This window comes from Lynx canadensis, chromosome B3 (genome assembly GCF_007474595.2).
Source record: "Lynx canadensis isolate LIC74 chromosome B3, mLynCan4.pri.v2, whole genome shotgun sequence".
Taxonomy (NCBI): Eukaryota; Metazoa; Chordata; class Mammalia; order Carnivora; family Felidae; genus Lynx; species Lynx canadensis.
Window position 1 is genome coordinate 98,355,540 of NC_044308.2, and position 13,945 is coordinate 98,369,484.

Consider the following 13,945-nt stretch of genomic DNA (forward strand, 5'->3'; position numbering starts at 1 on the left):
GAACAAACCCAGAAGAGGCTCTGTAGAAACTACAGCTCTGAACACGTAATTGTGACGAAGCAATCAACTTTTGATTCAGCTTAGGAGCAGGGCCTCCCTAGTCACCCTCCCCCTGGTCGAGAGTGTCCCCTGGTTGGTCACAGCTGGCAGGGGCTGCCTGTGCTTCCATATGACCATGCCAAGTGTGCTGGCCAATGACCCCATTGAGAGCAGCCGGAGGGGAGAGGGTCAGAGGTTGCCTGGCCCCAAAATGGCTGCTACAGAAGGCAGCCCCCCAGCCCCCTCAGGCGGACAAAGGAAGCCCGCTCTGTAGGCTGTGCATCTCAACGTCACTCTGGCCATTGTGGTCAACTCTCTGGTTGTCCGGTAGCCGGACGAGGGTGCCCCACATGCGTGGGCTACACCAGTGATGCCGCTTTCAGTACTGCTTTCTCTGGAGGGCCACCTGCTTTGCTGGACCGCAGAGCAGATGGCCCGAGCCTCTTGGATCCCGGGCTCCCAGCCCCAAGGCCGGGCCGGCATCTGCAGCCTGCGGGCCTGGCGAGGCCCCTGCCCACAATAGCCCCGTCCCAGCCCCCACCAGCCATCTGCTCCAGTGCAGACCTTGTGCCCTGCAGAATGTATGGCTAATTAAAACGATTATGGGGGCACATACGGGGCTATTCTTTCCCAGCAGAGGTTGCTGAACCAATCTCAGCAGCCTTAATTAAGCAGATGTTTTTTTTCTTTTTTCTTTTCCTTTTTTTTTTTTGAAAGGGGAAAGCCTTGCAAGCCCATAAAGAAGAGGAAGGAAATTTGCTGGAATAACAAAGCTCCCCAAACAAATAGAGCTATAGTGTCCATTTTACAAGAGCGGCACAATTAGCTAAGCACAGGAAGTCTCTGGAAAAACACAAACAGAACTCAGTTTAGAAGGGTGTTTATGACCAAAACGTGAAGACTTTGAAAAACACACCATCTATGGCATATCTAACTAACAGTTCTAAATATGTATAAAGCCCTTGCTTGCTCTGGGCCAGGTACTAGAAGCCAAGCAAGCCCGGGAGGGCCCCTGTTTCTGTAGGGACGCACTTCCTCGGACTTGGGTTAGTTTCTGTCATCCTGCCTTTGCAGGCAAAATGGGCAATGGAGACCGCCTGCCAGCCCAACTCTCAGTCTCTCTGCTCTGAACCCATGGACCTTCCTTTATCTTTAAAAGCAACTAAAGGCTGGGGTGCCTGGGTGGCTCAGTCGGTTGAGTGTCTGACTTCAGCTCAGGTCATGATAACACAGCTCGTGAGTTTGAGCCCCACATCAGGCTTCGTGCAGACAGCTCAGAGCCCAGAGCCTGATTCAGATTCTGTGTCTCCCTCTCTGTCTGTCCCTCCTCTGCTCATGCTGTCCCTCTCTCTCAAAAATAAACATTAAAAAATTTTTTAAAGCAATTAAAACCTACAGGTCAATACCGGGGACAACACGAGTTAATGTAGGATTTTTCACTACACATGTTTATATGGGTCCTGCCACGCTGCAAATTTAAGAGTTTGAGCCTTAAGCCTCTTCTCCTACTGAGATGGGGAGTGTTCTTGGCTCATTGGATTTGAAAGTCCCTAAAGGGATTTATTTTTATTTTTTTTAATCCCTCATTTTTTTTAATGTTTATTTATTTTTTAAACAGAGAGAGAGTGTGAGTAGGGGAGGGGCAGAGAGAGAGGGAGACACAGAATCTGAAACACGCTCCAGGCTCTAAGCTGTCAGCACAGAACCCGATGTGGGGCTCGAACCCACGAACCGTGAGATCATGACCTGAGCCGAAGTCAGACGCTTCACCGACTGAGCCACCCAGGTGCCCCTAAAGGGATTTTTTTAATACATCTGCTCATGGTATCTCCTTCATCAGAGTTGCTCTTGGTGGATAATGAACAGTGTTTTCCATTCGGAAGATACACTTAATGGTACAGGTGGAAAATGTTATTATCATTAAAATTAACTTTGTTCATTTTTAATTTGTTGTCTGTTTTTCTTTCTAGTTAGTAAATAAATACTAGAAATTGTTGACCTGGAAAGAGATGGGGGCAGGGGCTGGATGCCAAGGCAATTCCCTCTGGGATCAAGTCAGGAAGACTTACCAGAACAGCAAAGCCTGCAAGCCTGAGAGCTACAGTCTGTGTTAAAAGAGAGAGAGATCTTACCAGCTTTGAAGGGACTTCTTTCCATCACTTTCAAGTGATCTACAATTGCATCCTGAATGAGTGTTTCACCTCTGGGAATAGCGAAAGGATCTAACAGACTTAAGAAAACTCAAGGGAAACACTGGAAATTCCATTAATACAAAAAACTATCCTGATGATGTCCTATCGTTTGATGGAAATAAATGGCTTCAGTAATGAAAGTGCTTACTTTGTCAAAGATTAGAACAAAACATCTAACAGGAGGAATGGGAACACAGGTACATTTCGACGACAAAAGCTCTTAGCAGAACCTCTCAGTTATTAAGAAGTTTCCTCCAGAATTCAATATTTACGCCACACAATATAAATGAATCATTCATGAAGGTTGACTGTGAAGATATGCATAGATGAAAATGAACATAAGGGGACTAGAAGTCAGTTTCCCACTTCTTGAAGAAGTCTGATTTTATGTGGGGTAGTAAAAATCAGTTTGGGGGGTTGTTCTTAGTTCTGAAACTACTGCTACCACTCCTGTCCCAGCCCCCCACCCCCACCCCCTGCAGTCCAAACACAAAGACGCGATTTGCTGAGCAAGCCCCATTGTTGAGCAAATGAAGCAAGTGGCTTCAACTTTTCTCTCAGGTCCTCACTCAAACCTCACGGTTTTGGCTTACACTACTATTGTCTGTAGTTGAAGAAATAATGGTTTAAAGCCTCCTACTCTTGATAATAATCTTCCTAGACCCGATTTATTCCCTGTGGAGGAAAACAGTTAACAAGGTGTCCCCTGTTTTCAACGAGGGCAGAAAGCAAAGTAGTCCTGCCCTAATTACATTCATGGAACAACCTTTCCTACAGTAATACAGAATAGAACTGGGCATTAGTTTTGCTACCCACCCCCCACCCCTGCCTTCCACCTATCCTTAGAAGAAACCACAAAATTCAAGGTCAGTTCAGTAGCCATTGTGGGTATGCATGTAAGAGAAGGGAAAAAAACGTACTCTCTGGAAACTAAAATCTCACTTCTGTTTCTTAACCAAAAATAACCACCCAAACGTTCTCATTAATCACACCTTACGCTGGAATCGAGAATGTGCCCTTTCTTAGTCTGGATTAATTCAGAATAGAACGTCCAACTGAATTGCCTTGAGTGAAAATGATCCCATAAAAAAAGAAAAAAAATCACCACTTTCCTTTCAATACCACCTGAGATGAGAGATCAGACTCCCAAGGGAATCCACTTGCCAGATAAACACACTAAATTGGAAGGTGAAGGCACATTTCAGCCTCGTGGTGGAACCTACCTGGCACCTGTGAAATTAGCACATTCTGCGTCAGGGTTTCCAAATGAAATTCTGAAATACACGTTGTAGCAATGAGAACGTGGGGGAGATTACAGTGGTCTTTCCCTACGCGATGGCTTTATGGCCTTATGAACTAGACACGGGAGGGGAAGCAAGCTTCATAGCTAGGTTAGATATTTTCTGTTTCAGCAGGAAAGAATCCAATTGCCAGAATTAAAGCTTGGGGAAAGATCAAGAGGATTAATATGTACACAATTTTTATTAGGGCTTTAACATATATGGACTGAAACAAAAGTCGAACACAATCAAAAGCACCTCATAGCAAGGCTTATTCTCCTACATTCTATTCAGAGGATGAGGCCCAGTTGGTAGATCATTCGTTACTCCGCTGCCACCAAGCAGGCTCTCACCCAAGGCACCATGTCACAATGGGGTGCCACGAATGGTTATGAGAGGGGTTCCAGGTTCTTGTAACTAATGAAGACTGAAGCTTCACATGGGACTTACATTAAAAATAAATGTAGTAGCTTGAAAGCAAACTTTGTAACAGCGTCACTCTTACCTGTCTGTATTTCTAGGTTTTGTTGGGTGGGACAGAAGGTTGGAGTTACAGGTAGAGAGTTACCTGAGAATTACCTATCATTTTGGTTGTACATATGGGAGAAGGCCTCCCAAAATAAGAATGCAGAAAAAATGTGAGTCACGAACCCAGGAGTAGAGGACCAAACTGTCAATCCTTGGCAACTCCCTTATTACAGAATAATCCTAGAGGGAAGTGGGGGGAAGGAGACATTTTTTTTTAATATTTATTTGAGAGAGCACACAAGCAAGAAAGGGGAAGAGAGAGAAGGAGAGAGAGAATTTCAAGCAGGCCATGCGCTGTCAGCACAGAGCCCGATGTGGGGCTTGAACCCACAAACTGTGAAATCATGGCCGGAGCCGAAATCAAGAGCCAGACACTCAACTGACTGAGCCACCCAGGTGCCCTGAGGAGGAATTATTGTTTCATCCCTTCAGATGGCTGTTTGCTCACTTACCCCTACAAGATGAGTTCCTAGAAGGAAGCAAGACTTTTGCAGGTATCTGTGACCCCATTCCATTCCACTGCCCACCCCTCTCCAAGAGCTCAGGTAAATAAAACTGATTGATCCTCGGGGCGCCTGGGTGGCGCAGTCGGTTAAGCGTCCGACTTCAGCCAGGTCACGATCTCACGGTCCGGGAGTTCGAGCCCCGCGTCAGGCTCTGGGCTGATGGCTCAGAGCCTGGAGCCTGTTTCCGATTCTTTGTCTCCCTCTCTCTCTGCCCCTCCCCTGTTCATGCTCTGTCTCTCTCTGTCCCAAAAATAAATAAACGTTGAAAAAAAAAAAATTAAAAAAAAAAAAAAAAAACTGATTGATCCTGGAGCAAAGATTAGTTTCCTTGTTGGGTAGCAACAGCCAGGCTTCTTCTCCATGTAACTTTTGACAACGGGTTAAGGTCCTTTTGTCTTCATCAAAAAATTCTAAACTCACTTTAGGAAAAATCTGGCATGTCTGAGAAACCGCACTCAAAGGCCAGCTAGGAATCTCACCTTGCCCTGAGCCAGGATCCAGGAGTCAAAGGAAACTCACAATCAAAACCAAGAAGGCCCATCTGCGGCTCAGGAGCTGACTACTCCTGACGAATTATTCACATCAGGAGACACCCATCCCTGCTCCGTCCTTCAATACTGCCCAATGGCACTGAGATGAAGTATGAACCACTGGTAACAAATATACCCAAGAAATAAATTCTTAACACCCAAGGGCAGGAGACAAAAGGGCCTCAGGAAGCCAAAAGAGAAAAAAAGAAGCCAACAGTAAAGAACTTCTGACAGGTTCTGAAATGCTTATAAGTTAATGAATAAACCCCACAGGTCATTAAGAATTTTCTCCTCCCCATCATTCCCATTTGGGAGCCACTCTAGAATAAGGAAGATTACCAGGAATTGTGAAGAGACCGGGGGATTTCTGGTGCGAGCACGTGCTGTCCAGAGTGTGAAGTTGTGTTGGCCAACGGAGTGGCCGTAAATTGCTAAGGCTTCTATGGAACCTGGCCAGGAAACAGGAATACTATCTTGACACAACAGTATATGCCATGAAGGCTGACATCCCGTGGAAACTATGCCACCAGACTGAGTATCTGTGAAGGCAGTGTGCAGTCTACTGCTACACAAAGCTTGGACAGGCCCTCCTTGCTGCCCACAGCAACTTCAAAAATGTCACATGTGAGACTATTGACTTTTTAAAGTGATGAAACGACTTGAAAACTGACAACTCCATTCAGCTCAGAAACACTAAAGTTTTCGGCAAAAAAGCATCTGGATGAGCATTCAGTTTGAGTCCACTTTCAACAATTAAAAAAAGGGTAAAAGGGGGTTATCCAGTGCCATTATAGGCTTTCGGGGGCCAGGTCTAACAGATTCGCAAGGTCGGGTCGGTAGGGGGTCTTCAAGGTGGACAGACATGGAGAGAAAGGACCCTTCTAGGCCTCTATTTGCTGTTCTAGTGAAAGGCAGTTGAGCACTAAAGCTTCTATATACAGTATCAAAAGGTCCCACCTAAGAGGTTCTGAAAGAAGAAAGAAAGCTGAATATCGGGGGTGAAATGTGTTCTCCCAACATGCCCTCTCACTAAGACACAGCAGCAAGAATTCGCCTGAACTCAGGCCTCAACGCTTATCCTTATTTATACAGGAGCCTAAAGTCTCACTTTTAAACACTAAATCTCACTGGAAGTCCATAGATAAGATAAAACAAGGATATAAGAGCTCTGCTTAAGAACTTTCTAGGTATCCCAAGATCGTAATTAGAAACTGTGTTATCAAAAAAATAAGTAATCATTTAATTTCTGAGCACCAAATCATAATGCCTTGGGTACTGAAAGCAGTTGGAGAAAGGAGAATTAGACTTAAAAGTGTTTTCCAAATAACAAAAGGACCAAATACCCCCAGAAGTGTTGAGACATATTTTAATTTTTTTTTTTTTTTTTTTTTTTTTGGTCCATAGGGAAGTGTCTTAGATACATTCCATACTACTCAGGGTTATGAAACAGATTTTATGTAACAAAATGCTATCCTTCCTGACAGCAAGATAAATATGAGCACTGCAATAACTATGCAAATTACTTACATCTCTGAAACTGCATATGCAAAATTTTTGTGCACATGAATATATGTGTTTTATTGGGGAAAGGGCCCTATCTAAATTCTCACAGGGACATGAGAAAGGGTCAGAAACTGACCGAACTCAAGAAGAGAGGTAGCCTCTGCCCCTGGCTGGCCCCAGGCGCCTCTTCCTTGCTTCTCACTGCCTTTTCTGTCTTCAGCTGTCACCTCTCACCCATGCCACCCTTACACCATTTGGCAAGTTTCTCTCTCTCTCTTCTCTAGCTTTTCTTCCTCTTTTCTTCTCTCACATGTCTGCCACTGCTCCTTCACCTCTGGTGTGAGGACAGGTATTCCTTTAAAACTATGGTGCAAACTTCTCGGGATCAGTAGACCACCAGTCCTGTGTCTTCTAAATGTACTCTGGCTGGTTTCATTTTTGCTCAGTACCTAGGATCTGTTACCTTTGGGTTTGTGGGCATTCTGGAAGGCTGAAAATGCTAGATGTCTGACTGCTGGGGTCATTACTGGAGCAAGCTTCCTGTGGATTTTAATGAGCTGAACACGGGTGTTAGCAACGAATGCCCACGTGCACGCACACACACGTGCACGCACACCTCCAGGAAACCACCATCTATGGGCTATTTAAGAAGGTTGAGACACTTTGTCTCTTTCCCAGCTTATGTTAATATCTGAAATATTTGCATCCCCAGTCTGAGCTGGGATTTGCAAGAAATATTTAGAGCTTGCTCAGCATGGCGTTTTCAATCATGTTCTATAAATGGCATGCTGGTAAATGAGCCGTAAGGAAAGAATAAAGAAAATGTTACTGCTTCTCCTTCATTGGTAGAGTACGGCGATGCGTACAAGGGGAAGAAGGGAGATGAGGGAAGTGGGCACATCTGACTGCTGGAAGGCCAGGCGGGCCTGGGTGCCAGGAAGGAGAACCACGACAGCTGCTGAGACCACAAGAACCGAGTTTGAAAGCTCCTTTATCCCGCCATGATAGATAAGGCGCGGCTTTCAAAATGTCTAAGCGCACTGCTTTTGTTTCCTACCTGCCATAGATGCTGTTTTATAGCTTGCCGGGGGGTGGGGGGGGGGGCAGCTTATTACATAACTAAAAATGACAGTGCCACGAAGAGAGACATATTCCTAAGAAGTGCTCAAAGTGGCAGACCCCAGAAAATAGGAAAATAACTGAATTTTTAAATATATAAACACAAAGCTTGCACAGAAATGTCAGCTCTCCAGAAGTTGAAACAGAGGTGTAAACATTCAAACAAAAGAAAAATTAGCTGTCTATATCCAAAAGGCCAAGTAATAAGATTAGCAAGTAGCTGGTAACTGAGAAGAGCCATAAATCCCTCAGTTCTCCTGTTTCCACACCACCGTGGCAGGGGTATCCGTCCGTCACCGCACCTCTGGTCCGGATGGATGTGCCCATCCAATTCCTTACCTCGTGGCGGTCACTGGCTGGGGTGTGTGAAGGCTGTGCTTCTTCATCTAGTGGCTCAATCTCTGCAAACTCTTCCACGGATTCTTGAAACTCAGGCAAGGACCTTCGTCCGTAACGCTTCCCACCTTTAACATATTTGGGCTGAGCTTCTAGTGAACAGTCTAGGCAGGGAGACAAGAGTTGAGGCCACATTACATGACAGTCTCAGCCCTTAGCTGACACTCACAGCTGTCAGACACAGCCTCTTATACTAGCCCCCAAAATAAACCACCACTGTTTGCCAGTTGTGCGGGGATGTGGGCGTATATGAGGCGCCAGGTCAGACGCAGAGCACAGCTTCTAATTCTGAATGACTGACAGCAGCCGGAGCGCATCTCTGCATACAACGGGAGAGATGCAATGCCAGCAGAAGTGTCTGACTTTAGAAGTACAGAATTAAGATCAGGATAAAGCAAGGAGTCATATTTGTTCTTCTGTTTATTAAGCTGGTGTCTTGCAGGGAGGGGAAAAGGGAGAGGGGGAGATCGTACTGACAAAGAGACACGCTAGAGGAAGTCTTGGAAAATAATGATAAAGCGAACACCATATCAGCACTGTCAGCATTCACGCACCCCTCCTGTACCTCAGTGACTCCTTTGTTAACCATCCCACCTTCTGATCCATCAGACAAGCGGGATGACAGAACAAAGAAACTGACACAGTGGATCCTAATAAATGAATGACAGCTCATCGCTTACGTGAAACCTGGCATCAAGATCACATTATAAAATTAAAAGCTGTAGAATAAAATAGTAAAGGCAAAACCGTATACAGAAAAATGGTACATTTTGTTTTTATTCTCTTCATGAGTTTGGTGTTGTACAAAACAAAATGGAATGCACCTCACAGGAGGGTTATTTCTTGACCTTAAAGAAGGACCTCAGCATTTTGATGTAACATGTCTCAGGTTCAATGTTTCACCATGTTCACGACCACCAATGCCGCCACTGCCATCACCACCACCGCCATCGCCGCCACCGCCATCCCCGCCACCGCCATCGCCGCCACTGCCATCGCCGCCACCGCCATCCCCACCACCGCCACCGCCGCCACCGCCACCCCACACTAACCTTTCTCTACAACGGATGGCTTTAAAGCAATAGAATAAATACTTCACTCAATGCACGTGTCATCTTAGATACAGAGATTTTTTAGCACCTTGCACAGAATTAGGAGCATAAAATATTCTATTAAAATACAAAAGATCAGCAAGGCGTTGATTTCAGTTCTTATCCGTGAAGGCACGGTGTCTGAGAACATAACGTGTATTCTATTTGAACACGACAGTCTTAACAAGATGTGTCTCAACTCACACATGGAGATTTTCGGATGAGGTTATGTACACACATCATCAAAACCAGGGTGGTCAATTAGATAAGAACTGAAAGAACAAAACCCTTCCTTTACCACCACTGAAACCACATGAGGGGTTAAGCCATTACTTTGTAGCCTCCCTGGGAAGGTCGGCGATCCTGTGTGACTAACTCTGCCCTTCCCCGCACCCCCATGCCCTTCCTCTGATATATGCTCAGATTTCACGGATGTAGTCCGAAGCATTCTGAAAATGCTCAGCACAGCTCAGAGTGAAGTATTTATGCTTGCTCTATAATTTCTAGTGATATTTATATCCAGCTTTTAAAAAGTCCCAGCCAAGTCATTGTATTCGGTGGAGCGATTCTCTTACAGGAAGAGTTTAAGCATACACAATTTAGATTGAAAATCACATGCACATTTGAAGGTACCTTTCATCAGGAGAGAGTGTGTCAGCCTGTGAGTATTCAGGAGCGGCCCAGACACCCGAGCTACTTGTTGGCAGCTGACACCCACAGATGCTAGTCAGATAAAGAGGCAATGTAGAACCATCCTTAATTTATTACACATTCTTAAGTTTTACTGGCAGACAACAAGGTACACCGTTAGTGACGATGGGGGTGGGGGTGGGGGTGGGGTTGGAAAAGATTAAAAGAAAAACTGACAACGTCAGAAAACGGAACATGACGTGTTCCCAGTATGAGAACAGTCGTGGTCTGGGGATGGAAATGGCAAAGGAGCTCTCACTGCGCGCTGCACTTTTATGGAGGAAAAGAGTAAAGGGACGAAGCAGCCATCTTAAAAAACCTACTGTAATTGACTCCAAAACTCGCCTGTGGATGAGATGGTCTCCCAGTTATGTACCACTAAATATCCCACGCCCTGCAGGGAACAGCAGTGGATCTGAATAAGGAAGAGAAGTAATGGATTGTGGGCCATTAGGGACCCTGGGAGATTTGGGTTTATTTTACTTATTTTTGCATTGCCAAGAGTTTTTAAAGTTTTCTATTTATATTTATTATTATAATTGTGAACAAGCTTTTAGTATCTTTAGCAGAATGTAAATATATCACAAAGTCAATTTCTAGCGAAATCTAGTCAAGTATACACTCTTCTTTGGAATAAAGAGATTAGCACAAAGGAAAAATGGGAGTGTTAATGTTACCTCACACTGCATTTCCCAAACCTTCTATGTGACCAATAAAGAATTAGACTAACTGAACCAATTACAGTGACTTCTTTGACTTACACACTCACATATTTCTCTCCTTAGAGCATGAGCATCATTGTACTTACATGATAAGAAGTGAAGAAAGACAGCAAAAGTAAGGAGGTCCAGAGAGAACATTCATGGTCAACAGTCATTACTGTGTTAAACATTTGAAAACTATGATTTTCCTTATCAACTCAACCAGGCCTTTAAAAGGCCACAGCAACAGTCCACCAAATGGATTTTAAGACACTCTTACACCCCATAACTAAAGAATGTCCAACCCCATCCTTACGCCCAACAGAGACTTAGAAAACTGTAGCCCTGGGGCAAAGTTGATGCATTTTACGAACACATCCAGATGTAACTTAACACATGTCAGGGTTTCACTGTAGAACAATTTTAGTTATGCCAGATAATATGGGGCATCTGGGTGTCTCAGTCAGTTAAGCTCCTGACTCTTGGTTTCGGCTCAGGTCATGATCTCAGGGTTCCTGAGATGGAGCCCCCCAATCATGCTCTGCCCCAGCAGGACAGTGCCTGCTTGGGGTTCCCTCCACCCCCCTCTCTCTCTGCCCTCCCCCTCTTGCATATTCTCTCTCTCAAAATAAATAAATAAACTTAAAAACAGAAATGAAATTGCTTACATCATATAGCTTTCTTTAACATAAGTGTAAGTGACTGCTCCAATCACGTGCTCCAAGGAGGGCTAGGAAATGCCACTGATACAAACAATATATAAAGGACTGCCAAACTTGCAGTGTTTTCTTTCTTTGAACACTTATTTACGATTTTACCCAGATGCCAAGCTTCGGAGTCATTTTTGCTTCTTTCAGTTTTCTATTTCTCCTATTTGACAAAAATAAAAATAGGCTTTCAAGGAAAGAGGACAAGCTGAGCCTGCCTAGAGGTGCCTTGGACCCCATCCTCAGAGAATTTATTATGAAACTCACCAGTCATAGTAAAGTGGCTTTGAAGCAGTCCTACCTGATTTAGTTTAGATGATTCAGGTTTTATTCCATAAACCAAACACATGGTTATGAGTAGAGGACAACAGAGAAATCTTGATTCAATCCCCTAAACACTGCCAGAGGAATATGGAAGCAACTGATAGTCTCTACAGAGCAGATGGGGTGGGAAGGGGAATCTCAATGGGAGTTCAAAAGACAAAAGAAATACCGTTCCTTCCAGTCTTAGAAATCGAACAACTGGATGGTCAGACATCACATTCTTTACTCCAGATCTCATCTGTCCCAAGAAGAGACACTCCAGACCTGTGATAATGTCCACCTTCCAGAATCAGGGTGAATCACTATACACATGTATGACTTGTGACCAGAAGGGCTTGCACTTATAATAAAAGGAAAATTGAAATACAGTGTCAGTGGGAAGGACCACTCAGGGGATAAGCCGGCTGGAGGCAGGGTAAACCTCTGACACTCACCCATTCTCCCCTCTCTCCACTCCCTCCCTGCTTCAACTCCAGCTGAGGAGTACAGAGCACCCTTTCCTGTGGTCCTCAGACTGACTGCAGCCTTCCTGATGTAGGTCTCCACTTGGAAGGCTCAGCTCTCCCCAGGAGCCAAAGGGCAAAACAATGAGGGCCCAAGAGGAAGCGGAAGGGGTGACAGGAAAGCCTAAACACCATGTATTCCATCAATGCTTTCTTTACAAAAACACAAGCTTGGGACCTGGGATGGAGTGCCTTCCTCGGCACTTACACGGAGAAGTTACAGGAGAGTTGCAAAGACACACTCCAATATCAGGTAGATTCTTATAGCTTCTAATTATTGAACACCTGCCATGGGCAAAGTATCATGTTGTACCTGTTGAGGGATAAGATGGATATTTGATCGCTTTTTGATTTAAACTTCCCTGTTCCCAAAACTGACCGAGGATACTTATAGGATGAAGAAGAGAGCTCTGCCTTTTTGGTGCTGATATTCTTATTTTAAAATTGCTTGAAAACACCCTTGCTTTCTACTACTTCCCCTCCTGCCCCATTCTGTTAGGCTGGACAATCGTTCCCACAGACACCGGCACCTTCCAAAGTCAAAGGCCCTCAGCACAGAGTAACGCCAGTCTGAGGCCCTCCATATTACAGTTCTGCTGAGCTCACGGATTCCTGAAACTCATTTAAAAATAAGGAGTCAAAAATGAAGCATGTGCAAATCTCAGGACAAGCACTCCCAAGAAGCTTCCCTGGGAAAGGGCGGTCAGGCAGCTCCCCACTTCCTTGCCTCCTGTGAACACCATTACATGCAGACTGCACAGAGTATGACCCCATACTTGATTCTAAGTAAGAGAAAAGGGCAGAGAGAGAATTAAAGGGGAGACCAAGACCAAGAGAAGGAGAGGGGGAGAGAAAAAGGGAGAGGTAGAGGGAAGGACAGAAGTATGTGCAGATGGGGAAAGGGAGAGGGGGTGGGACAAGATGGGCAGGGATCTAGGGGCCTAGGGAGAGACAGAGAGGGGCAGCAGTAGGAACAGATGGGGGAGGGAACTGAGACGTAGGAGCAAAGTATAGTGGGGGTCCAAGGAGGAGGACAGAGGTGAGCTGGAGTGGTGGAAAGAAGACAGGGGTGAAACGGGGGATGTCCCAAGGAGGGAAGGGGAGAAGAGAATCCAAGAGAGAATGAACAACATAAAGACATCAGGAAAGCCCTTGAACATTATCTGCCATTCCTCCCGCCTCCCAAGGTGCTCCCTGCCTCTGTGGGAGGTCATCAGCAAGCAGGGTCACCACCCCACACTTCTGTGCATACACAGCCCTTTCTGGGGCAGCTGCTCACTGGCCACTCGCACGATGCTCCCAGCTACCCCTCCCTCTGCAGTCCCCACACAAGATGCATACATTCATCTAGGCGTTCAGTGAATGCAGTGACCGAATTTTAGGAGCAGTCTCCAGTCAATTCTTACCAATCTGAGTGGAAGTTTCTTGCTGGAACACAGGCACTTCAGGACACAAAGCTAATGGAATGGAATGGTGGGAGGAAAGCTCTGAGGCTAAGGTCTGCACCCCACAAGGGTGCCCACGAATGGTGGATGGGTGTGGCTGGCAACCCCCGGGACTGAGTGGTCTGACTAGATGGTCTGTTCAGCCCTAAAGCAGTTCAAGATCAACAGGAAAAACTCTTTGAGTTGATAATGATGACAGGATTGTTTCCTTAGGCTTCTCCTAGAGATGTCAGCCTGCTGATCCCCACTGGAAGGTCATGCATGCATCTTGAGCCATTTTGGGGAAGAAGGCAGAGATTCACATTTCACTTAAGTGAGTCCTCCCCTTTGTTCCAGGTTCAACTCAAAACTTCTCTCTATCAAGTAACTGCTTGGCACAACCTTCACGGAA

The 13,945-nt window shown here is 45.3% G+C and overlaps 1 protein-coding gene across 9 annotated transcripts in view; it reads right to left on the minus strand.

Moving 5' to 3' along the window:
* NIN (ninein) overlaps nt 1-13,945 on the minus strand; it is a 97,134-nt gene that overhangs the window by 56,971 nt on the left and 26,218 nt on the right. For all 9 annotated transcript variants that reach the window (XM_030319080.1, XM_030319079.1, XM_030319076.1 and 6 more), the window contains exon 4: nt 8,037-8,197. In XM_030319080.1, coding sequence (XP_030174940.1) covers nt 8,037-8,197 — 161 coding nt within the window. The remainder of the gene's footprint in view (nt 1-8,036; nt 8,198-13,945) is intronic.